The 27,846-nt window shown below is 37.8% G+C and overlaps 1 protein-coding gene across 11 annotated transcripts in view; it reads right to left on the reverse strand.

The window, feature by feature from the left end:
- GPHN (gephyrin) overlaps nt 1-27,846 on the reverse strand; it is a 306,435-nt gene that overhangs the window by 176,545 nt on the left and 102,044 nt on the right. For 10 of the 11 annotated variants that reach the window (XM_064460104.1, XM_064460108.1, XM_064460105.1 and 7 more), the window contains exon 3: nt 7,540-7,597. In XM_064460104.1, coding sequence (XP_064316174.1) covers nt 7,540-7,597 — 58 coding nt within the window. Of the gene's footprint in view, nt 1-2,367; nt 2,498-7,539; nt 7,598-27,846 lie in introns of all 11 variants that reach the window. The other variant, XM_064460110.1, reaches the window with a different exon arrangement.

The following is a 27,846-nucleotide window of genomic DNA, read 5'->3' on the forward strand; positions in this document are numbered from 1 at the left end:
CTTCCTGTTCTGTTTAAGACATTGGACCTTACATTCAATAAGGTAACTAATAGGATTAGGGCACCACAACATTTTAATTATCAGAGAAGTTTAATTAGGTGTAATCACACGTTGGAGTACTGAGCATCACTCTATTAATACAGTTTCCAAGCTTGCATATCACAGGGAGGCATGTGTAGTCTTTGGTATCTTCCAACGGTGTTTTTCCAATCAAGCCATTAAAATACAACATTAGAAATCATCTAGATAGAAAACATGCTATGAAAGCAAAATAAACTACACTATTGTAGCACAATTATCTGCAAGTCCACCAGTTACAAATCTTTTCCAGAAAAATACAATCTATTGAACCAGTTTCTGAAGGAGAGATGACTGCTGTGTTATAACCAGATAAGGTTTCAGCTTCAGCAGTTTTAAGTAAATTCTTTCTGTTCTTAGGAACTCCTTTCTTTTCTTCTTTTTTCTCCCCCTCCCCTTACAATCAGTAGATTATGACCCAATAGCAGGCATACAGTCAAAGCTTCAGCGCCTGCTTTCAGGCAGTCTTACATTTGCATAAATTAACCGTAAGAATTAATTTTAAAAGTGCAGCAGAAATAAGGAAGAATGTTGCTGAAATGCAACCAAATGTGTCACTTTTTTGCTCAGTCTCTTTACCTGTTCCTCATATGGAGGTGCTTCTATAAATTAGATCATTTTTATAATCTGACTCTAAACACTTTTCAGCCCTAGTGTGCCATTTTTGTCATTAGGATATCAGCCCTTCACGCAACATTTTATATGGTGGGGCACCAGAGGCTTATACATAACATTAAAGGTTTTGCATTCTGGTCTTGGTTCCTTTCCTAACAGTTCTGCACAGCCTTCCCTGCCGCCCCTCCCTTCGGTTGCTCCTGAACAGTGACCTGATAGCAACCACCTTAGTGCACTTCTGAGCCCTCGTTCTTGAATCGCAATAGTCAAATTAGAGCCCCCTATTTTACATGCAAATTTAGGATTTCTTCACACCTCTCATACACGTCAGTTAACATTTACCTCCACTGAATTTCATCATATGGTTTGTCACCCAATCAGTCAGTATACCAACGTCCTTACTTGCAGTTACACTTCTTTTCTCTACAAATAATGATTTTCATAATTCAATAAGACACTACCTGTAAATAGCTGTAGAATTTGAAGGTTTAAAAAAAACCAAACCAGCAACAACAACAAAACCCAATCTCCTTTTCTCCTATATATACAGTACCAGTATTCATCTATTTTGACAATCATAAAAAGAAAGAACTATCAGAAATCTGTTTACCACAAGAAAAGATCATACTGTACACCTCCCTCAAACTCAGCCAAGCCCCTAACAAATTCTGACGTTATCAGTTACACTAGGACAACATTACTTTTCCTTCACAGATCTCGAAAAAGAGTCACCAGAATACATTCTTATAGGGTAAATATAACCAAACAAAACCTAATGTAACAGGTCACATGGAAAATGATTAGGGCTTTCATATAAACTCGATTTACTTATATACTTGCCAAAAGCTATTTGCTGCTTAATGAAGCTGAGCTATGTTTTCTCCTCTCATTCAGGCTAAGTGACATCCCACTTAAGAACTGACTTTTCCAATGAGAATGGAAGCCACTGAAAACATCGCCCAGTATACCGGGTCAGATGAAAAGCACAAGAACTGTGTTAGAACAAGTCAGAAGATGCCCCAAGACTTAACTAGGTTTAGGCAATGACTGGTACAGAGATCTGTATTTAGCAAAAATGGAAAATGAAAGAAAGCCAGGAGGAAGTCAGAGAAAATTGGTTACTGTGGCCACAGAGAGAATCAGCGATCTTTTTCATGATAGAGAACAACAAGAGATTTCAAATCTCTTGTTTCTTTCTAAACGTATTTAGTGAAAAAAGATTTGACAGACTAACAGGACTGTGGTAAAGAAAAACCTGATGCACATTAATCTCCCCTCTTAAGAATAACAGCACCAAGAATGCTTAAATGCTGGGTACCCAGAAAGGCTTGAAAGGTGAACAATATACTGGTTTGTCTTGTAAATTAACTTTCAGCTACTTTCCTTTCTTTCTTCTTCATCTTTAGGATGAAATCCTACAGATACTTCTCTCTTTGCAGGAGAACTATAGAACCATTTTGTTTGCTTTGGAAGGTAAATAATAATAATACTAAAATGATTTTGTGTCATTGGCATGGCATTTCAGCTTAAATGGATGCACTATCTTCCTGCCCTTCCCTTCCCCTTGCTGCAATATTCCATGATCTGCAAAGCACAGGCTAAACTTCTTTTGGATGTTCATAAGACCAAATTTCACAATACAATATAAAATGCATTAGTTTAAGTCCTTCTCACATTAGAACAGGAATCAATAACAATGCTTCAGCATCTTCTACAGTCAAGACAGCTTGTAAGAGGAAGGTAGCTTGGTGAGGTGGTCTCCTCTGTCATTTCTGGAGCCATGCAGTTTCCGAGGCCACAGAGCCTATGAAACATAAGATGGAAGACAGCAGGAAAACAAGAAGTCATAATTCCTATTTTCACATGGAAAGTTAGTGAGTGTACTTTTTCATCCAGAGCATCTAGGCATTTGATATCCTTGCCAGGAAAGCAGAGGAGTGCTTGCGATATGCTCAGCAGTCCTAATTGTGATCAGAGTTTGATCACTAACAGATGTAAAGAAATGTTGGCCACCCCCAGATACTTGCTAGTGTCTCTTCCCAATCAAAAAAAGTCAATTGGCCTCTTCAGTGCCAGATGCCAAAAAGAGTGGATGCCTAGCTTCCCCCGCCCTGGTCGCTCCATTTACATCATGCACATCTCTCAAAATAGTACAGAAGCAGCAAGGCAGAGAGGAAAAGTAGAGTATGTCTGTAATACTGGTAATGGCAGCAACTGCCCGGGCCTAAAAGAAATCCCATCAAATACCAGGGAACATCCACAAGGGCAGGGCTAAATCCTGTTGGTCAATAATCAGGGAACAGCAATGCACACACTTCGGTCATCGCTGATTTTACATTCTTTTTTGTACAGGTTTTTTTTGGTTGAGAGGTCTGTGATTGCAGTGAGTATCCACCATCCACAGAAGATGAGGGAAACAGCTGAAAAGCCCCTTCAGTGAGTACTCCCTAAGGAGTTTCTATGGAAAAATTTGAGATAGCAATAGCTAGCTATAGCATGGAGAATAGTCTTGTCCTTCAAGCAAAGGGAGAGCAGAAACAATCCAAGAGTCAAAACTGATATACAGAACTACTGGCTTCATAGGTGGGGAAAGAAATCCCAAAATAGGAAAGGTATTGTTATGAAATGCTCATATTTTGCTGGTGTGAGTGTGCCTGGACAGCGGTTCAGACTTGCACAGCCAGGCATGGCACCAAAAACCTAGATTCTAAGACAGAACCCAGTGTAATACAGACTGAGCTTTCCAGAAAAAGAGGAAAAATCAGGTTTAGAAGAAACAAAACTAACTTAAAACAACAAAGGACTAATAAGAAGAAAAACTGACATAACCAACAGGTAATGAAATTACAGTCAACTAGAAGCAATCTAATATATTATGATACAATATAATATAATCAGCTGTTGACAAGAACCAGAAGAATAGAGCACAAATGCATGGCATGGGGGGAGAAGGAGCTAAGAGCACATTATCAACACTGCAAGGGGGGTAAATCTTTAGCCTAAGTGACTCTATATATGGGCTTATAGCATGAATACATATGCATGGACAAATAATTAAAGGAAAGTAATTTTTGGTTTCACATAATGTTTTTCATTATTTTGTCACACCATCTCACACACAAACCTTTCATTCTCTCCAGCATGGAAACAACAAAAGTCTGTAAAATCATTTAAGGATTAATACAACAAGAAAAAACTCAAAGTTCCTTCTGTCATCTATACAATGTAATTTGTATTTTTTGTGATTCATATGTAGTGTGAAAATGAATACTAATCAGTGATTGACTCTGCCAGTGCAGTATTTAGAAATTAACTTGGGAAGATATCTGTGTGTATGTCAGGTAAACATTAATTACAGGGAAATATGATGAGAGGTAACGTTGTTCTAACGTAACACATCCCACTTCTCAATTGTCCTAGCTTGATTCATGGCCATAAGAAAGTCTCCTTTATGGAAACCTGAGAACCAAGTAGGAGATCCAAATCTGGAGGTTTATCAGGGATTTCATACATCAAATTGAGATCTCAGAATAGTGTCTATTTCTTGTTACTGGTCGGGACACTTGCAAATCCTTTTAGAAACCTTCTTTTCCTGGCTGCAGGAGGACAATGAAACTGCCTACTGGAGGGTCAGACTCTGAGCGCGTGTTGAGAGAGTTAAAAGACACGCCCTCACTTTTAGCCAACACCCAGTCCAGCATGACTAGTAACCTAATCAATGTGGTCTTTAATACTCTATGCATACGTGCTTTCATTTAAAGAGTAATTATAGAAGAATTACGGGTGTTCTTGAAGAAGCATAAAGTATGTCTCTGTGTGAAAGGATGGATGATGGAACTAAAAAAAATTCCCATCTACCTCCAGAACTGCTTTACATCTAAATTTACAAATTCACAACAAGTACTAAGAAAAATTTCTAACTACATTTCTTAAAATTAACTACCAGAGGAGGTAACCATTTAACCTTGTTCTCTACACTGGAATATCTGCCTCGTACCATGAGTATCACAAGAATAAAATACAATGGCAATGTCTTTCTTGTGCATATTACTTTCATGAATTGAACACCTGCTGCCAAATTAATTTCTGGTCTTTAGATGATGAGATGCATGCATATGCCTACATGAAAAGCATATGGGGAAGAACTTAAAAAAAAACCACCTCAAAACAATTAAATTCCTTTCTGCTGTTGACTTGCAAATCCTAGCAAGCCAAGTATTTTTTAAGAAATCTGTTAATGACTGGCCTTCCCATTCACTGACTCTTCCTCTGGAATAACAATCCTTCACAACATCACATATTCCCTCTGTAATGACGGAATGCTGCAGTCAAAAACAGCATCTCTCATGGTATTATAAACCATAAGACGCTACTGTTGATGTATAGAACTATATACAGGCACATCACACACACTTAACCTCATTGGTAATAGTCACAAATTGCTCTTTACTCTTGAGACAAACTCCACATTGTAAACAACTCCTATTTCGTCATGAATGTCATTAACTAGAAATAAAGAAATGTTAAGTTTGCTGCTGTTCTTTACCCCTCAAATGTAATTGCTTTAATTTTCAACCAGATTATGTTCTTCAAAACCAGTGTTGCCTGATTTGCTCACCAGTCCCCATGTACATGAAATTACTTGGCTTGGAAGACCTCTTCTTTAGGCACAACATACTACTACAGCGGACAAAGAGCAAGGCTGAGATCTGCCAATGCGTTTTTGCAAGTTTGAAAAGCCCCTTGCTTACAGGATAAACAATTCTGATGAGAACAGAAGTCTAGAGTAAGTTGGAACAGTGACACTTTCTCTGAAATGTGCTGTAATTCCTGTATTTACTGTTTTCATCAGTTCCTGCAGTACTTTAAAAGCAGCAGGTACTGAAAATGAAGTGCCATTGCTTTAACTGGTGTGGAGAAATGACCAGCATTCATTCAAAGCTTTCCTCCTCTGAAAGCTTCTCTTAGCGAAGCATTGGTCCTGAAGATCCTGTGGCAGAAGACATTTCTACATTTTAGAAAAGTTTTCAGGGGGGCAACCTGTGATGGTACCTTCATATGGTTGCCTGTTGAGCGCTCTCGCTTCGGGAACCTAAGCACCTATGACAAAAATCTATGGAAGGTAAGTTACATCACACCCCATTTCAGACTGAGATGCTGAGGAACTGTAGTGGTGACTGGTTCCACACGATTCTTCCTAACCTTGGTAAGGTGCATGACGATAGTTAGGGTACAGACTGTCACTTCTGCCATAAATTCTCTGAATTCATATACCTATAATCATGCCAGACACTACTTAATTTTGCTAAGCAGAATGCACCGCTTCGATTATACCCACCACTGACCATATACACACATGTGTAGAGGCAATATTCTGGATACATCAACCGTATATCATCTCACAGTAGATATATACACATAGTAAAATCACACTCACATGCAAGGATAAATATATTCTAAATGCTTCAGAACGGAAACATTGTAAGCACATGTTAAAATTTGCCGAGTATTGCAATATGGATAAATAAATTCTCATATATATGTATTATACAGGTTATTTTTAAAATTATTAGTACATTTAGAAACACACATTTAATTAATCTTCTAAAGATACTTTTCAACCAGCAGGTATATTAAGGCTTACAGAGTTTTCCTCTTCCATAAACTCAGAGGTACAGTCTCTGCTTATAATGGTGTTCTACCTAAGATGTAATTACGTGAATTAACAAAGTCAATACATGTTTTCCTCATAAATCATTTTGAGCTGTAAAAGAGGTTAACCTACCACCTTTTCTAGAACATATAGAAATGCTGTCAGAGACTTATTTATTTGTCATAGTAATTACTGCTCTCTGCCTGATAAAGAACACGCCTTTGCCATTTAAGCAAGCAGTTTACTTTGTAAGGACTATCAGAAAACATGAATATTCCAACTCCTGTGAATATAATTCAGCAACCTGTTAGGGTAAATCATATATTAAAGCCAGAGCTATTCTTGCATATTTCATCAAACAAAACCCCTTATATTTAATGTTTAAATAGGGGAGGGATAGTTGTGAGGCAAAATAACTCTGAACTATCATGCATAGAAGATTCTGTCCTCTCTAGAAGTCACATTCCAAAAATCTTAGTTGCTTTCTCTTTTATTTCCTCCTCTCTCCTTTTTCTACTCAAATCTGCTTGGAGAACCTTTCAGAAGTTAAGACTCCTGCTATATTTACTGCAGGAATACTCAGTCTCCCTGTTTGCCAGCTGCTATTTAAAATACATATATGCAAAATAATACTTTTCCATATTTTATATAGATTTGTCCATTTTACTCACTGCTAGTGTGTGTTAGCAACTTCCAGTAGTGCCTTATTTCATACAAATAACACCTATTGTATTACAGCTTGAGAAGTTCAATCATTTAAGGTGTAAGAGGTGGGCTGACTTCAGTCACAACCTAAAAAAACCCATTACCTGAACAAGACAAGACAGCTACCAGAAACAAGTAAAGGAGGTGACTTGTTCCAAACACTTCAAATAGCTCTGACTTAGAACAATACAATCCTCCCTCCACACTTACATGCTGGCACAACCAAGATCAATGAGTAACCCATCCTTCACTGTTTCCTAGGATCTCAAACATTTAAAACCAGATGCGTAAGAAAGAGCTGAAAAATGAGGCCTCCTTAGCAAGTAGGGGGGGAAACTCATTCCTGTGACTACTGATCTTCTTGCCTTATACAGTCAGTTCCTCCCCATGATACACTTCACAGCAAGAAATAGCATAGCTTTTTAATGTAACATTTCTGTAATTCTCCAAGCAAAGAAATTCAGTGTTGAAAGGCAGTAATACTGTACCTTGATTTCTTCTATTTCGTCTGGCACTATCTTGTATGCAGATATAGTCCCACCCAACCTGAAATAAGAAGAAGAAAAATGTTCTCTGAAATCAGAAGGATGTTCTCAAAATCAGTAACACAAAGCACAGCATTTTAATGGTGTCACGACTTGTTCCAAAACACAAATCTCTCTCCTACTAATTTAGAAGTAAAACCCACCAAGCCCCAAAACAACAGCAAAAAAAATATCCTTTCCTTTCTTTATCCTGTGTTTAACATAAACATTAGAAACAAGGTGTCCTTCACTTGCCTGAAAGATAAGAATTAGGGCAACCAAGCAGAATTACCATCACCAGGATGTTATTCTTTGTATTAACAGCTATCAGTCATCATATTCTACAATTCCTTTTTGTTTTGTAAGCCGTATGGGTAAGTTTAAATATTTGAAGCCTGATGTGCCTTGTGCTCACTATTTCACTAAGCTGCTACACAGTCTTAAACACATCCAAATGCAATTCTAGAAACCGACATTTTATAATTAGACCTGCACGTACAGACCTCAGAAACCACACAGACTCTACAGCTTCCATGTTTGAAAAGTCTCTGGAGTTCATGACCGGTAATAAAAAGTGGGTGATGTGCAACAGTTGACACTGACATAGGGGGTTTTGTTCCACATTGAATTTCCTGAACTTCTCTACATCCTGCAAAAGTTTATGGTAAAGAATAGTTCACATACTGAAGATGCAGGAATAGCATGTACTGTAAACGGTGGTAAATATTACATTTTCCCTAGAGACATGCAGACATAGATTCTTTTATTTCATGAAGCAGTATCATTGATAGTGACAATTCAGACCTAAAAATATAACTACACTAATGACCTCCCTGCTGGCTCTGTACAGCAACACTGGTAATCTTCTGGGTCCTACAGAAATGGAAATCACATTAAAAAGTATTTATTGTAAAGCAACAGACAGCTATCAAATGTGTATTTGTATTATCTCCCTATTACTGGAATTCTTCCTTCCAATTGTCAGCATTTCTACATGGATGTATTTTCTTATATTGAATCTTGAAATTATTACACATATTGTTTACTCGACCTAAAAAGGGGAGAAGAGAATTACACAGAAAATACATTAAGTCCTGACCCCATAAGTCCTGCCTTTCTGTATCTCTACAAGTAAGGTACCATCAGAAATGAACGATTTGAAGGCTTTAGACAGAAGATGAAGTCCGCAAAGGAAAAATAAAGTCTGAAGTCCATTGCTGCTCCACGTAATATCAATTATGATTTCCAAGGCAGAGACAGGGTCCAGACATTACAGCATTCAAATTCATCATGAACAATTAAAGCGTAGGAATTGCGCTCTCATATTTCCTCTGGAACTTCCATTGCTACTAATCATGAATGGAGTTGAATGTTGGAGAGTGCTGAATTGGTTTTTTTGCTAGTGCGAATGCACTTTTGTTCTTCACTATATCTGACCTTTGTTCAAATGCTGTTTCCAGGGATAGCTAAAAGAAATTGTTTTTAACATCACGACAAAGGATTCCTTCATCATACTGTGATAAGGAATGACTCAGATCAGTGCACGTTACCGTTGCACGTGACCAGTTCTATTGCTACTAGAATGAGGTCCGTAAGAAACATTTTTTATTTAGTTCCTTCAGATCCGTTCCTGCCCACGCTCTGGAGTAGCCAAAAAATAACTTAATTGACTTTCAATCCTCTCGCAGAAGGGGAGGACAGAGCCTCTGCTGCCAGCAGTCCACCAGCAGGGAATTCCATCTGGCAGATTTCTTTATTGGCCACCCTCAGCAAAACTGTTCAGCACTTTATTGTAACACATCAGAAAAAAATTTTTTAAATCAAAATAATTGACTCAGTAAACTCATCTGGCTTGCTTAAACCATTAATTAGTATCATTTTCTGCAAATACTTCTGCAAAGTTTTGAGTCAAGAGTTTAACATACTCTGAATCTGGCAAATTGCATTCCAAATGGTAGCTTATTTTCAAGTAAAATGTCAGTAACCACAATTCCACATTTTTCAAAGAGAACGATATGTTAAAAGTTATGTTACTGTTTAAATAAACAATGGCTCATCTACAGCTCCAGTTCACCATATCTATCGTAATACATTTTCAGCCCTACGCTGACATCTTTAGCTTGAAAATCCAGTCTATATACATAAATAATAACAAATTTGAACCTGAAAGAGAACCAGAGACACATAAATATAAAATTTATAAATGCCTCAGCGCTGAAATGATGTTTTTAAGGAAGTCTATCCTCCCTTCATTTCAGAACATTAGATTTCACTCCCAGAAGAGAGATCCACTGCAGCAGGCTGCTAGTTAAACGTGGTACTATACAGGACATAATAAAGACATTTGACTTTGTATATAAAGTTTTCTTACAAGTTTCACAGAAGTTTAAAGGCATCACATGCACTGGGAGGATCCAGTTAACAAAACCCGAACTCTTTTACTGGTCTTAAGTATTATATATGTGAGGAATAGAATTTTTTCTTTTTGCTATATAGTAATGTATCTATGATGAAAAAAGGTTTTAAGCTGACTGTTTGGCAGCCTGTGAGCAGTGAACAATAACATATAGATAAAATTTAAAAACAGTCTGCTTTTCTTCTGGCAAAGTGTCTTGATTAGCTTGAATTTCACACACAAAATATTACACTGTACAATTCACTTGCCAAACAAACTTAAAGAGGCAGAACTGTTTGTGAAACTTGCCGCATATTCTTCACTCAAAAGTCATAAATCCCAGTTCATTCCAACCACATGGTAAATGCTCTGAAAAGAAATTTGAAAGCGCTTAGTTTGGTATTACCAAATCGCTATTACAAATCTCCCACAGTCAGTAGGAAGTCCACAGTGTAAGGGACAACACAACGTCACACGCACAGAAGTTACTGAGAAAAACAAAAACATTATGATGAATGGTAAGAAAGAACAGCAAAATCAAGGCAAACTGAAAATCCACGCATTAATCGGCATGTCCAACTTAAGGGAAACTTTATACTTCCAAGTATTTCTCTGAACTACATTTAAGTGTCACTAGCAGTTGTGACCTGTCTGGAAGTTTGCTTGTTATTCTGCAAATCCTTGATTTGATCACTGACACCTGAAAGAACAGACGCCAGACAACTACACACAGGAGATTTCGACGCAGGATGATACACAGTCTGTGACAGAGGACTTGCACATGGCATATATTTTTTCATTTTCTTAGGAGCAACCTCTCTCTGCAGGTTGGTTTTGTTAGAACATTTTATAGTACCTTTTTTGGTCATGGTGTTTCAAGAAGCAATTACGCTGCGATCAGAAAAGCAAAGGACCAGTTCGCATGAGTACACATTAACTACTGTGGGCTTTGTACACTAGAATATAACGCAGCAAAGAACGTGTTAGAAGGGACAGAATTCAGTTCATCAGGGACTCAATTTTTGTGCAGGTTCATTCTTCAACTTTCACACTTTTTAGTTTTATTACAGATTTTATTACATTTTTCTCCAGTTGAACAACACAGCATCCAGCATCATCACGTGGAAGACATTCGTGCACTTGGACTGAATCGATACTCGTCAGCTTTTACAATTTGAATTCTCACCAAAGATATGAACATGACATTTACATAGAGTTCCACATTCAGAGACTGCATAAGAAGCTGAGCTATTGATTCATCTGTTAACTTAATAAAGAAGTCATACTGAATGCAGTGAAGTCAATTTTCTAAAAATAGCTTGTAGCCAGCTTGGCTGCTGTCATCTGCTGAAGTTCTCCAATGCCACTTCAATTAACATTAATCTTTCTTCAGATAGATCACACTGTCTGGATGGTATCAAGCTGTCACTAAACCTCCCAGTGAAACTCTGCTTCATCTTCCATCTCATAAATGTATTTCTAATCTACCATCAGGATATTCTGCCTTTTGACTGATTTACAAACCAACCAGAATATTCAAGAGAAACTGTGCTTGTGAGTAGGTCAAATGACTGTGAGCCAGACTGGCTATTCCTAATTCTGAGGACACATTCATTTTATCACAGGCTACTCAATGAATACATGTTACGATACTACTCCTGCCAGAGCAAACTGACCGAGACAGTATTTTTAGCCTACCCGACTGCACTAGCTTAATGTTGACCAGTGAGACATGAGCAAATCATCATGGATCCTCACACACAGCTAAACTTCAGAGTATTCCAGGGAAATTTTAAAGTAACTTTGCTCTCCACTACCTGTAAGAGCGTACATTAAAAGCAGACACAAGACTACTTGAATTGATACTAGTTTCTACTGACCTTTGAAAAATTGCTAAAGCACCCTGAAGGGAGGTAGTAGGAAGGCATGCTATTTTGGGCTCGCTTCCTACACAACAGAACGCTGGCAGCTAGAAGCAGGCTGGGCTGCAGCTCCTGTCGCTGGCTACACGCCAGCAATGAATTGTGCAGAACAGCTTGCAAAGTGCTTCATGAAGACAGTTTTACTCACTCTAAGGTGTAGAATTACGTGATGAAGATCCAGCCCGTTTTTAATTTTCTTTTTTTTTTTTTTTAATGCATTCAATAAGTAGAGCCTTTCCTATCCTTACTTTCAGCCCCTCCTCCCCCGAATCTTAGGCTAACTTCAACATGCTGTACTCAGAAATCTCACAGAAATAAAATGATTGCAGGCATGCCCTCTGTCAGTTCACGTCTCTCATGAACAACAGCTCTGGGATTAAGACGCCAAAATTGCAGGATTCCCTGCTTCACCGTGTCCCCAAGATTTACTGCACACACAAAAAATGAAAGCAGGGTGGAGGGAGAGAAAAAGAAAATTAACCCAACGTCTTAAAATTTTTATTCCCTACCTTATCACCGTGTTAAGAGCAACAAAAGCATAAGAACACATTTTTCACTGCTTTCTGGCCCTTTTTCTTTTTTCTGAACAGAAAAAAAACAAACTACGTAAACCCACCATTTTTAAGGAGGAAAAAAAAATGTTATTTCTCTCTTTCACCCTTCAAAGCTTTTTTTTTTACTTTACTATAGGAAAAGCAAGAATAAATTAGAAGTGGCCAATTTTTCAGGCACCTTCAGTAGGAAAATACTGCCACCTCAACAATTGTTGGGAAAGAGGCAACAACGATCTTCGCACTCAACATATATCAGAAACCAGGGACGACGTCATACGTATGTCATTTGGCAATTGCCACTCTCCCCTTTTAGTAGCATGATTTTTTTGAGGCGGAGGGGAGACTGAAAATATTATGTCATAAAGCGCATGAACTTAAAAGACACCTCTATATAGTTATCAAAACCCACATCAGTTCAGGGCTCAGTGTAATTTTCTAGGGGGTATCTTTGGTTTAACGCAGTGCATGGGGCAGTTTGGGGTATAATTGCTGCCAGCCAAAAGACAGATCTGCAGACTGCCTCCTTTTGAAAATGTTTTATCAGTTTACTACTGCCTAATAAAGACACAGAAGGGGAGCAGGGAAGGCGACATCCCCAAGAAATTTTGGGCTTGCAGGCACCAGGCCCCAGAAGAAACAAAATGGATGAAAAGGACACTTAAAATACACTACACCAAATATTTCATGGTTTGTAATAGCCTAGTTCCACCAGATTATAAAAAAAGAGAGACGTGCAGCATCTGAATTGGGCTGAGAATAAAATACTGAAGACTAATGACGAACTCAGAATTTTCATTACAGGTTCAAAATTTTATTTCTAATTAAAACTGACTTTTAAACTCTTCCTAAAAATCAGCAGAATTTGAAAACAGTCTTGCTGTGTGGACCAACAGCAAAAAGCCAACTTCTGTGCAGGATGCGTGCATGTTTATGGCACAGAGGAATGATTGTACTAGGCTCTATCTGATTGGTAATCTAACTACAGAAATCATACATTAAATCAAACAGACAGAAATGTCAGCTAGATTTAAGTAAAAATGTGTTCAGTGACTTTGAAGGTTCCCACCGGGGCATCAGATGCTTGACCAGCCAGCTCATTAAACAACATGAGCAAGATTTTAAATTTCCTGAGAGAAAAAACATGCAGAAGCAGACAAAAATCATTACCATGAAAACAGTCAAATTCTCACCATTTAGACAGATAAATATATATTTAATATCCATGCTGGGATTTAGTTGGTAGACTGAAGTCTTTAAAACACTGTATGAAGTATTTATAGTAAGGGCCAAGACAACAGTAAATGTTGATCTTACTTTGTCCTATCTTGGAAGGCAGTGCAAATTAAAGGATTTAGGCAATATGATAAGGATTGCTATGGTCTGCCTGGAGAGGAACGATTCCACTGGTAAATTACCATAACAGCTTGTAGAAACTCATACAGGAGGAGAAAGCTATTTCTGCTGACACTCCTGTCATTTCAGTTGAGCTCTATTTCTTTTACATTTGTATGAAAGCAAAGACCATCGGAATCAAGTGTTAAGAAAAAGAAGATTACTCCTAGGAGAATAAGTTGACCCAGAACTAGTGGAAACAATAAGGCTTATTTTCTTATAAATTAACACTGGCTACCTCCCCCATAGGCTTTTAGTATCCAACAAAAAACTGATTTAAAAAATATGCCCTCCACCATGAAACCTTCAATTTTTTCCCATGTATATGCTTCTCACACCCCACTACAATACCACCAGTTTCTTCCCAATATCTTTAGTGTATATTTTTTCTTTCACATGCTTGTGATGCATGCTTAGACACACAAAGTCCAAGTGCATGCTTATTCCAAGGTTAATAAATATTAAATATTTATTTTAAAAAGAGAGGAAGTTTGGCTGAGATATGTAAAACCAAAAGATGAAATAATGGAAACACAGGGATCTCTGATGTTGAAGAATAAGCTGGAATGAAATGCAGATCACAGGTTGAAAAGAGCAATCAGACTACTTGCTACGATCAGGCAAAAAGGCATCCAGAAAAATCTCTTCATTCCAAAAAATATCAATAAGGACTAAAGGTGAGAGCAGGATGACTCAAACTCGGGAAGAATAAAATGTGGAGAATATGTCGAAAGGGTCTGATCATTCCACATTCTAGATCAAATTGGTTCTTTACAATTTAAACCACAGGGATTACACAAAACTGTCAGAACTTTTAAATAACTGTTTTTAAAAAAATCCTACAATTCCAAAATTAAAAGAATGACAGAGGAGTCTCAGCAACAAGCAGCATCCAAAAGGGCTACCACACTAGCTCACACAATGCTTCACCTTCCCAAAGCTCTAATGTCTCATTTCTTTCCACCACATTCCAGAGAGATAAAGTATGAATACAGTCTAGTATACGATTAATGGCAGTCTTGTTAAGTCTTTATTTCTCTAGAAATTGAAATTCAGAAGCAGATTTTGCAGTTGTTTTTCTTTTCCCTTAATATATTAATATATTAGTGTGTTTGCATATATATACATATATTGCCATGTGAGGCCTAAATGGGAGAACTAAATTGTGTTTAAAATAGTGACCTTCCTCGACTGGGTTTTTTTAGTGTATGCTATATGTTGGGAAATGTGAAAAGGAAAACAATAAAATTAAAGTCTGTTCAGCCACAGAATGAAGTCATATGAATAAAAGAACTCCATATTTGATCCGTCCCTCTTCATACCTAGGAGGAACTTTCTATAGACAAATAGCATTACTGACAATGCTGCAAGTGAGACTTTTATTGTATGTCTCACATAGTTATCTCCAATCCAGATAGTTTACAGTTATTTTTGAAGCCATCACGCATTCTTTACAGCCTCTTGTAAAACACTTCTGTAAGATTTAAACTCAAGTAATTGAAAAACATTTCTTTCTTTTTCATGTATTACTGGCTACAAGGGTTTTTCAGCACTCATTTTTGTTTTCTGTAGTTGTCATTCCCATCTTCTTTGCATCTGATCATTTAAATGTCAACAACAGGTTTCTAGATGAATTTAAAAACTACTGCTGTATTGTCTCTGCTATTCATGTCAGAATTCATTACAACCTGACTCTTAATATTCAGAAGCATGGTAGGCAGGGGACATGCGGATCTTAGACAACCTAAGAGGCCTCTGATTACATGTGGATTTGTGCATTTTGTTTCATTCAGGTCCTAAAAAAATTTACTACTTCTAATTTCTAAATAGCTTGCACAAACATAGTCCACTGGCAAAATGTAGCTATTAATTCCTTACTTGCAGCTTTAAGTCACCTTGTGAGTCCTGACTATCTGTTCCTGCCATCTATTTTGTATGATGTAAAAATAATAGTTAGATAGAAGAATCCCCTCCACTTCCATTTTGCCTAAGCCCTTCTCCTTTATTACTGCTTCCCCTACAAGTATCTAGATATTTAGAAAGAAGTGGAACCCATCTCACACTAACTGAAGATTATTTTTTTTTTAAGATATGACTGCACAAACTTACTGAGCACATATACAGGTACCTACTATCATATTCCTTTGGGTGACAGTGACCATAATAATATCCCTGATAACTTCAACATGCCTCTAGCCATCTCCAAGCTGAAGAACACAGATCAGGAAGAGATTTTATCTCTTCCTGAGCTCCTGCTCCAGCACAGGTGAGTAGGAGTGAAAACAGATAACATGAATCCTGGAGTTTACATTTCTGTAAAGTAACTAACTTTCTTAAGTGCTGCCACGTATATTCCATGTCAGTGAGCCCTGACCAATTTGCCTAGGTGAAAACAGCAAAAGGGACAGGAGGGTATCTCTTCCAAGTCAGAAATTTAGTCTAGAAGTCTCGGTCACTGTCATGGTTTTAGCTGTCACATAACCGTGTATTCAGAAATAACTCCACACAGATTTTAAAAAAATTTTAAAAGCAGTACAGACCTCCCATTTTCCAGCATGCCCATGTTGGTCGCCCTTTTCTCACTAACAATCAATTTCATGTATCTGGAGGACAGTCTTGAAAAATGCTCAACTTGTGATCCTACTGGCAAATGCCACAGATAGCTTAGATGTGTTTCTAGGCATCTAAAATAGCCAATATGTTAACTGCGGTAATAGATTCACATGGGAAAAGATTAAGCACCATGATTTTGCTTACACTGTACACCTAGAACCACCTTATGTTAATTAGAAGGCTAAATACCTGACTATCAATAGACAAATGATGAACACGGCCAACACTAACATTGCTAGTACTTCCCACAGTACTTCCTGAGCCATGATGAAGAAAGGCAATCAAAGATGGTTACCACAACTCTATGTGCAGACAGGTATTGGAGACAGTACAGCATATGCGTGACCCTCACAAGCATTGACACCCAAAAAAATTTGAGTTTTGTGTAAAGAGACAGCTGGGCTTTATGAACAAACCACTGTACGAAACTGCCATCTTCTTGCCAAATCACAATTTATGATTTTACTCCAAACAAGCGATTATTATTACGTAACCTTCCTTTTCCTTCCCTCACCCTTTAGAGAATAACAGTAATAACTACAAAAAGCTAGTCGGAAGAGCCCAGAAATAACCCAAATCTGTACTGAAATTAGTTTCACTAGTACCTGAATTTAGGTACTGAGCTAAACTGCAGTGTTACGTTAAGAGATAACATATAAAGAACTGATAGAGAAACCACTGTAGATAACATCAGTAGATTACATTTTAGGACCTTAACATCGGGTAAAACTGCAAAATCATATTATGCTGACAATGCAACAATTTAATTGCTTTACAAGGTTTTGTTCCATTTTGGATTTGCATTTGTGGTCAAAGAGCTTACAGGTAGGTGGGTAGCATCAGATCAAGCAATGAAAGAAAGGCCTATCTTGAGAAGAAGGCTCAGTACATATCCATCAAAATAAACAAAAGTAAGCTAGATCTAATTTTGAGAGAGCTAAGCCAAGGGGAACCTCATGAAATTCAACAACAGCAAGTGTGAGGTCCTGCACGTGGGGAGGAAAAAACCCTGGGGAACAACCCCCCCCCAGTACAGGCTGGGGGCTGAACTACTGGAAAGCGTCTCTGCTGAGAAGGACCTGGGAGTGCTGGAGGGCAACAAGCTGACCATGAGCCAGCAATGTGCCATTGTGGTCAAGAAGACAACAATATCCTGGGCTGCATAAAAAGGAGTGTGGCCAGAGGATCGAGGGAGGTTATCCTCCCTCTCTGCTCTGCCCTAGTGAGACCACATTTGGAGTGCTGTGTCCAGTTCTGGGCCCCCCAGTTTAAGAAGGACCTGGACTTGCTCAAGCAGTTCCCTTGGAGAGGAGATACCAAGGCTGAGACACCTGGGTTTGTTCAGCCTGGAGAATAGAAGAGTGAGGGAAGAGTTCATCAATCCCTATAAATATCTAAAGGGTGGGTGTCAGGACAATGGGACTAGGCTCTTTTCAGCGGTGCCCAACGCCAGGCCAAGGGGCAATGGGCACAAGCTGGAACACAGGAAGTTGCACACCAATATGAGAACATACTGGGGTGTTCTCCAATGTTCTCATATTGGAGAGAATTCTCATATTCTCTCCAATACGAGAATACGTCACACTGCTCTGTGCGGGTGCCAGAGCAGGGGCACAGGCTGCCCAGAGAGGCTGTGGGGTCCCTTCCCTGGAGACATTCACCCCCCGCCTGGACGCGTTCCCGTGCCCCCTGCTCTAGGTGTGCCTGCTGAAGCGGGGGGATTGGAGGAGATGATCTCCAGAGGTGCCTTCCAACCCCTACCATTCTGTGATTCTGTGAAACTAAGACCAGCATCTCTTCCATTTAAAACCTAAAAAGTGGATCTAGAAAGCAGGTGGACTAAAGAGCATTTACAAATTAAAAGAGAACTCCAGATTTTGTCTTATATGTCATATGTGTGTGTGTCCCTAGAAGAACAACATGGGTAGATTTTACTAGGTTATTTTAACATAAAATGTATTGTCAGCTACATTTTCATCTAAAACATGTCAGGAAAAATAGCGGTGCTATCCCTCCACAACAGCAGTCAATGCTTTAACTCATATTTCCTCCAGCCATATCACCTGAGTATAAATGCTCACTGATGCATAATGCTACCCCAGATAAGTGTCAAGATACATTTCATAGCTGCAGTGCCTCCATACCTTAAGCTGCTAAGAAGTCATGCTTCTCCAAATTCAGTAGTGCTCTTCAAAGCTAAGAAACGTTACCAGTGCACATTTAGTTTTCTTCATAAATCAGACAATAATTATAGTAAAAATATTTTTAAAAAATAGACCCCTCATGCTCTGAAGCTTAGATTACAGATGCTTTAGTATGTAGAACAGAATATCCTCTTTTATGTTAGTTATGGAAAAGTAAATATTCAGTAGAAGTATCCTCTCACAATTTGTTCCACCGTTGTAAGACCGTCTTATATAATAATTTGTCCAAAACCCACTTGTACTGAATTCAAAATCATTTGTAATGAATAAATAAAATGTGGCAGAAGCCTTTTGCAAATGAAAGTCAAAGTTGAGTGCCTGATACCTAAAAATGTTCATTCCAAGCTTATCTTTCTGTCGCATATATTGATTAACTCACAGTTCAGCTGACCTTTACTCCATAGTGGCCAATTCTTTACAGTAGAGCACTGTGACTCCAATTCTGCCACATATGCCATTTAGGCATAAACTCTGCAGGTGGAGTTTTAAATTTCAAGTTGAGTTTACACTGATAGCAGATACATTAAATTACATTTTGATTTGTAAAATGAACTTTGTATGAAAATAAAAAGATGAAGAAACCAAACAATACATAGATATTGTTGATAACATAACATTATAATCTCTAGGTTGCTAATTATTCTCTGAAAAATAAGGTGATGGCATATGGTTTGTTGGAAGGTACTTACTTTTGCCTTAAAAAATTGTTGGCTTTAAAACTTTTACCGACACATGCATACATATAAGTTAAGGACTAACTGGTGATTTTTGCTGACTAACTGAACAGCCAAAGACTGAATAGGTCACAAAAGCAAAGTAGGCCAAAGATACTGTACACATCAAAGCTGAGGCCTGTACCTGGTCCACAGGGAACTGCCAAGAGGTCCATTAACAGGCAAACATCATGCAACTGAGAGGCATTCTTTGCTGGAGAAAAGAGACGAAGGGAGAAATACAAGCAAAGCATCAGATGTTTCTCATCTCTGTGGTCTTGGCTGCAGTTGTTGGCTCCAAAATAATTTCCAACGGCGAACTTTAAGAGTGTCCCTCTAGTTCTTATACTGCAGTCAGGGAGTAGCTACAAAATTTCCATCCTAGAAAAAATTATCTGCAGCTTGCCACCTTCAGCTTCTACAGCTGCACGCTTCATACAGTATCGTAGCTTTATTGGCCCTTTTACTCCGGCCCCAGCTCAATTTCATCCCCAGAACTGTACTTATACACGAGCACAAACGCAGAATAAAGGTTCTCTAGCTCACTCAATTTTCCTCCCCCCAAACTTTCCCCCTTCTAAAACTAGCTGAGTAAGTAGCTGTAATATAGAAATACTTCAGGGAGCTCGCATATTATTGAAGAGTTCTGTTTTACGGAGCTGTTCAATCTCTGACACAGTTTTGCACTAAATTACTTTAAAGCAAGTATAAAGCACTAGCAGTCTTCTCATTAAAATAATAATCCTAACTGAACAATTGTTAGTGACAGATACTTGAATGGTACATTGTAATGCAAGCTTGCTACTTGTTTTTTTAAAATGTTTATTACCTCTTCTGGTAGAATTCTCAGAGCTTTTATTAACAACTGAACTATTAAACATAGGAGACAAAGGAAGAAAAAAAAATCTTGGGTCTATCTGTTATTTTCAGAGAGCTATGCCAGCATCCCACATCAGATCACAGCCAGCTCCGTACCACAGTTAGAGTGGCACGGAGCCACAACTAATAAACCATGCCGAGAGGGAAAGCATGTTGGCTTGTACTCAGCACTGTGCTAGACATCTACATTACAACCAGCCAGCTCAGAGTACAGAGTACTTAGTGCTCATCCTTATTTGTCAAAAAGCTATTAACAAGACAATATGTAATTTATATGAACTATATAATCTAATTATAACATGTATAAAATATGCTGCATGTTATAACAGTGTAACTGGAAACAGTGCGCTAACTGTTCCACAAGAATGATTTAAATGAATAGTTGTGGGTAGCAAATGACTCATACCAGTTTGAGATCCTTCATATAAAACTTGGTTAACAGCTACTTGATAATTTTCCAGTGAAGCTTTTTCACCGAAACATGTAATTCAATTAACAAGAATATAGTTGTGCATCATAAAATTTTATCAAAGTTCCTCAGTGACAGGTTTTATGAAAGCTTTGACATTCAATCAAATACTATGCTTTTTGGTTAGCCAGTTTAATATCATGTTCAACGTTTCACTCATTTTTACTGGCTAAGTACAAAATGTTTATTACTTTGTTCATCTGCTTTCCTCTTCCTCATGGACTTAGGACACGAAATATGTGTATGGCTTTCCTCTTCCTCATGGACAGCAACACTTGCTTGTGTTTGCTAAGCATTTTTAGCCCCACTCGATCACACTGGCATAGTACATTTAGCACTTAAATTATCCATTTAGTATTTCACCCTTAATCCTAAGCAGTATTGAACCCACACTAGCAAAAACCCGTATCAGACTTTCATACTAATAGCAGTCATGAAACAAAATTTTGCCTATTCCATGACATACCTTTCCTTTTACAAGCTAATCAACAGTACCGGTCAGAGAAAGTTTTGTTTTCTACTACTTGAAAACATGAACTATAGCTGTGAAATGGAATGTTTAGAAAGGCTCTTGATTATGAGATTCTGGTCAGTGTGACTCACTTTTAGCAATTTCCCCAAGACCAGTCTTGTGCTGTCCCCCTGTCCAGCAGAAAACCCTTCAACCTTCATTTTCTTTTTCTCAAGGCTGAGAAAGATACAGTATAATTCTTTCCTCCAGTGACTGTGAGATTTTCCTACTGTAGTTTGCTGCTGCAGGAGGTGGCTTATTTTCTTTCATTAGATTGTTACAAGAGCACCTTAAAAGGAAGGAAAAGAGGCAGACCTGCTGCTGAGCTGAACACAGTAACTCCGCCAGGCTGATGATCAATAACTTCAGCTAGTATTTTCTTCCATGTGTTTTAAAATGAAGCGGCAACAGAAGCAGCTGTAAAATCTGAATAGTGCATATATATATATGAATGTATTATTTGATCATTCTCTCCTGTTCCAAAATAAGAGAATGTCAAAAGATTTTCTGATGAAGTCTTTCCTCAAGAGCAGCTTTTAGTGAGATAGAAAGGACATGTACCAGCATGGAGTCCCACTTTGCTGAAGGAAGGGACATCACTTCTGGAAGCAGTCAAATGTATACAGACCTCCTTGTCATAAAGCTGTCGGTGGTCTGATCTTTCCCATTGCACAATACTTCTCTGTTTAAGAAACACATATTGCTTTGTAACTGTAGCAACTATGGACGCCTACTTCTTTTTGGATATACTTACAGTCACAGTTCTTGTCCAAATACATTAAGTTTCAAAACTTGCCCTTAATGAGTGCCTGAATAATTTTTGATTAAAGATTACTGAAGTTTCAGCAATCTCTTCTTGCTTCTCCAGTGATGATTCCAACACAGGGCTTCAGAAAACCAGCTGAATAGTATTACAGAGGACAGGATGACACAGGAGTTTGCTATTAGGGTAACTAATAATCTGGGAAACTAAGCTCTTAAAAATATTCAGCTAGTGTCCTGTCTTGTGCAGAAGAACAGAAATAGTACAAAGAAACCACCACTTCATATGTCAAAGTAGCACCAAAAATTCATGGTCTTGAGAAGGCTCTGTATATTTACACCACTATGTAAAATGAAGAGGAACACTGAGGGAGAGACAGAGAGAAATAAAAGATGTGAATAGTAAAGGTCCATCTGATAGATTCAGGAACGCTCAATTTATAAGGGTGGGCAGCTCTCATTAGCCTGTCTTTCCACAGGAAATCAGGTTTTGGACAGAAACAGTTCTAACTCATCTGAAGATAGAGAGTATTGAGACCTCATTAAAAATGGAAGCGCCAATTGGTTCTTTGTTGGGAAACGGAGGTGCAATCTTCGGCTAAGATGCCACTGAAACAAATTTTAAGATAAGTCATTGCTGCATTGGAGAAATAAAAAGAAAAAAAGTATTTTTAAGTACTGCTAGCTTGCTAGTTTTGCCACAGATTACTTCTATCCCTTCACAGTATGTCAGTGTATTAAACTATGCAGAAATACCCAAGCTCATGAGCTACGAGAAGCTTGGCTACTGGCAACAGTACAGCCATGGTGAGACTGAAATCAAAAGCTATGACAAAACCTTCCCGAGAAGCTGGATGTTCGTTCAGTCTATACTAAGCTCTGAGCAGCTGTAACCACGTGACTACTATCAGTATTTTTAAAATAGCTTGTTTATATCGGTACATGCTGCAGTCATTGCACTGTTCACATAAAGTTTGTTCCCTCATTTACAGAATAAAAATAGTAATACCAAATAAAAGATAATAAAAAAGCCTGGGAAAAAGGGTTTCGATCCAAAGACAATTTTATCTTGTGTAAGAGCTCTTGAGCATGGTACGTGTTCACAAGCTCCACAAAAAACATAAATCCTTTTGTTTAACACGAACGATAAATTGGCTAAAGGCACTAAAAGGCTCGAGGGTTCAAGGGCTGCAGTGCTGGCTGGAGTCTGGAGTATGTGCAGGAGAAGGCAGGACAAGAGGAACTCCGGAAGGAAGGTGAAGCAAAAAGAATCTTAAATGTAGAATTCACTCTATTACTGGGATTAATGAGGAAAACCTTGAGCTGAAAAATGTCTTTTTCTACTAGTTTTAGAAAAACTATGGGGTATTTTTGTTGCACATAAGTGTCTTCAAAATGTTCTGCTCAACCATGCAGGCAGAAGCAGGCACACTTCTCGCTGCATCTGAGTCACTGGCAAAAAGAAGTGAAGTTTTCTCAGTTTTGACTGCTTAAAAACATACTTCACAAAATTATTTCACAATATAAAACTGAATTATCTGTATAAATGCAAAAATTAGAATTTACGATATCAAATTGTTCTGAAATCTCCAAATCTTTACTAGTTCATCCAATATTAATGCCTATATAAGCATTAACAAATAATGAAGTACACATAGATACTCCATATATTTGAATACAAACATTACCTTTAATTCTTACCTACCCTTTGGTCATAAATTAATTCCTTGAGCATGTATTTTTAATGTTGTTAGCTTCTGAAGAACAATACAGGCCATACTGTTAAAATATGAACCAGTCTGCCAAGTGCGTTGCTTCATCCCCTCACATGCGGAACAGCCCTGGCAGGGCTATCTGCCTAAGGCTCGGGGCAGGCAGCATTCGTTCTTGAGCCAGGAAGAGGTGTAAAGAAAATGTATTAACTGTAATTCTTTGCATTTTTCTAGCAAATTCTTGTTTTCAGAAGGGATTCAATGTCGAAAGATCCTGAGATAATGCATTTTAAAGACAACTGTACCCAAAGAATACAGTCTGAATACGGTACAACTAACTTACAAACTTTCAAAACTGACATTGTATGTATAGTTACTGGTAAAGATTCTGAGAATCATTTGAGATGGGTTTTGGGTAGAGGTGTTTATTATAGGTTGGTGGAAAGCAAAGTTTGCAGCTGCTTATATACACACAGCCAAGATGATCCACCTGTGTGAACGCATGGATAGGCGGGGCTGGATGGTTGCCACTAGGGATGAGTCTTTTCTTGGGAGTTTGTTGCTTATTCTTTGAAAACTGTTCAATCTTAGAGTTTTAATGTTTCAAGATTATTGAAAACTCAAATACATTCTTGAATTCTTCTTAATGGTTCTTTCTGCAACAGAAACAATAGGATGACACTGCTGAAGCCTCCAATTTCCCCATGGAATTCATGCAGGTTTAGATGAAAATGAGGTTCTAATCTGTATGGAACTGTTATGATAGGTTGAATTAAAATTTATTCAAATTTTGTTCTCTAACTTTCAGAGCATTGCGAATGTGGGAGAGTAGGCACAATACAGAGTTTCCCGAAGGAAACGCAGATGATACAGGTACAGCTAGAGCTCCAGGCACAAAGCAGACAACAGCTGCTCATGATACCACACTCTGCTTCTCAGTCCTGACTCATGCAGCTATCGCAGAACTACACTGATAAAAATCTCTCAGTCACACTGCCCTGTATTCTCTTTATCTGTATATGAAAATGAAAATAAAATAACATATTAATGTATTTCCTGGATTATTAGAAATCTGTATAGTGAATGGCTTTCCAGGCTCTGTTAGAAAAGTGGGGGTTTTTTAATGTTAGCAGAAAAAAGGAAAGGACCCACTAAAAGTATCTTTATTTTAGAAGCACATTTGTATCTTTTAGCATACCTTTTAGAAAAATGGAACACAGTAGACTAAAAACCACCACCTAATAAGTAATAATCTGTAAAAAAATCCCAAAACAAAAACCCTACAGAACAAGTAAAATATGCTTTGTTACAATGGAGAAGAGGAGACATTCCAGTTTTGCATTGCCACATTTAATAGTCCCTCCATCATCTACTTGGTAGTTGAACACTTGCTACTGAACATCTCCACATACTGTACTGAGCTACAGTGCATGTTAATTGTGCAGAATGTTTGTGACAATGAGAGAAACACTGAATGAAGAGGGGTTGAAGGAGAAAAAGATCTCTTAATGTGTATTTTTTAAATAGCTAATTCAATTATGTCAGTCAAATGACACTTCAGAGCATCCTGTTTCTAAAACAATCACCTATATGAGAAGGACACCAATAAATTTCACAGAAACACTGTATTTCCAACCAAAAATATCACTTAATAGATGAGATACGTTCTCACATCTGAAACCAAATACCCAAGAGAAAATAGAATTTTATTAGAATAAAAATTTCTATTACAATACAATGAAGGGGATCAAAGTAAGAAGAGAGATGCTGTAGATAAAGAAAAAGCAAAAAGCTTAAAACAGAATTAGTAAGGGTATAAAGGGAAGCATTTAGCATTGTAGGGTAACTGTTTCTTTGAAATAACTCTCCGCTGAAAATCACTTGAGGTAATTTTTGAACCCTTGATATGTCAGTTTTGAACTTCAAGGCTGTCGTCACCCATAGAAAATATACTTACGCCCTGGTTACGCTCTTGTGATGTTTATATGTTAGCACGGATAAACGGGAAAAGCATAAGAGAAGAATCCATGGTAAAATTCAAGTTATAGTGAAAGAAGATGAGAAAAGTGTACATGAAAATGACACAAGAATTATCACGGGATAACTGTATTTCCTTCTTTAGCCACCATCTGTACAGATTTCTGCTGTACAGTGCTAAAAAGAAAGTGATTTTGAAGAGTTCCCCAGAACAAGTGACAGCAAGAAAATTCTTTCTAATTAAGAAAGCAATCCAGAATTTAAATACAGCGAGTAGCGTTGTATAAAAGCACAAAAACATCTCTGGGTAGCCATCTTCTGTATCTCAACGTCAGAGTCATTCCTAAGATGTGCAACAAAGGCTTCCTTTATATCCAAAGCGAGGTGTTCTATTATAATCTTTCAGTAGCACATCAACTGTTTTCCCTGCTAACTTAATCTATACTGCAAATAAGTACACAAATTTCATGGAAGCCTCCTCTAAATAAGGCTTTCAAGTATTCATAGCATTTAAGTATTTATAGCTTTGACAAAACGTATCCTCTCCAGCAAAAAGACTTATGTCTGAGGATCAGCTCACAATTGATTTTCAGAAGAAAGAGCATTTCAGAAGAACATTTAGTAATTTTTAATAGTGAGATTAGAGGAGAGGATTTTTCTCCCGTGTAAGAAATTATTACAACCCCTGTGTTGAGAGGCTTTTTATTGCTCCATTACTGGGAGTTCCAAATTAAAATTCAGCCATATCAGGGAAGCCCACTCTACTTTCAATGATGAGTGTTTGCTAACCCCATGGAAAAAACATTTCAAGTTTGTATGTGCTCCACTATTTATGAAGCTACTATTCCTGAAAGAAGTATATAAAAATTGCCATACCAGCTCAGTCTAAAGGTCCACACAACTCAGTATGATGTTTCTGGTGTTGAGAAATAAATGCTTAGGGAATAAACATATGGCAGAGAGCATGATTCGTCCCCTGGTATATACTTACTGCCTATTGTCACCTTCAGTTCAGCAGCTTTGCTGACCTAGATGCTGCATGCAGATCATCAGCTTTTACAGCTAACTTAGTTTTCGTATCTATCATTTCTACTCCAACCTTCCACAAAATGTTACATCAGTTATGCAATATTCAGTTCTGCTACACTTGAATAAATATGTACTTTTATTCATCCTAAACCTGCTGTCTGAATTTCTCCTGTCACAACTTCTGATCCATGAAAAATAGTGAATAATTGCCTCTGACTTTTTTTTTTTTTAAATGCTATTAATTCTGTGTACCTCCACCATAAATTGTTTCTTGGTTAAAGTGAAAAAAAAAGTTCTACTCTAATTTCTCTTTGTGTGGAAGCTGTTCCAAATCTCTGCTTAATCTTATGATCCATACCATACCCCTTTTAGAAGTTAATACAAGTCAAGATGCTGGCACATCCCAGGCTTATGCAGTCATATAAATAGGTCTTCTGCTGATTTTTTAGTAAGTCCTCATATCTTATTTTCTTTTCTGAGAATGTAGAAACACACTTAATACACTGCTGAGTATTAAAAGGATCTTCTCAGAGAACCATCCACTGAGCAAGTTAACCTACGATCAACACTGGACCGCCTTCTCTCCTGTAGATACACATGGTATTTTTTTTTCCAATATCTAGACTCTGTGAGAAGGCAGCCCTTTTAAATACCCAGAAGAGATCTGGATATAAACAGAAACAAAGACTAGAGTCAGGAAGAATAAGGTCAGGTGAAGAGTCAGGTTAGCTGAGATTCAGATGAAGCCTGAGGTACAAGACAGGCTTGGAAGAGGCTGTCTGAGCTGAGAGTCACAGATGCTCAGAAAGTGGAAAGCTGGTGAAAATGGCAAATGGATCAGAAAAAGACCCCTCCAAAAGAAGCTTGAAATGAGAAGATCAAGAAAGGCAAGAGAAGGTACTATGGCGAGACTAGAGAGTGCAACTAGAAGCTGTGGTGGATTTGGGTTGGATGAGAAGATAGAAAGCAAAGCCAGAGAGATGTACAGCATAATCCCTCAAGGAAATCCTTACCATTACACATGAAGCTTCAAAAAAGATCTTGGACTGTCATTTTAAATGGACTATTATTTTTAATATATTATAATTTATTAATATTAATTATATTAAATACAGTATTTAAATGCAATATTGCCCAGG

The sequence above is a fragment of the Phalacrocorax carbo genome, chromosome 9, assembly GCF_963921805.1.
Source record: "Phalacrocorax carbo chromosome 9, bPhaCar2.1, whole genome shotgun sequence".
NCBI lineage: Eukaryota > Metazoa > Chordata > Aves > Suliformes > Phalacrocoracidae > Phalacrocorax > Phalacrocorax carbo.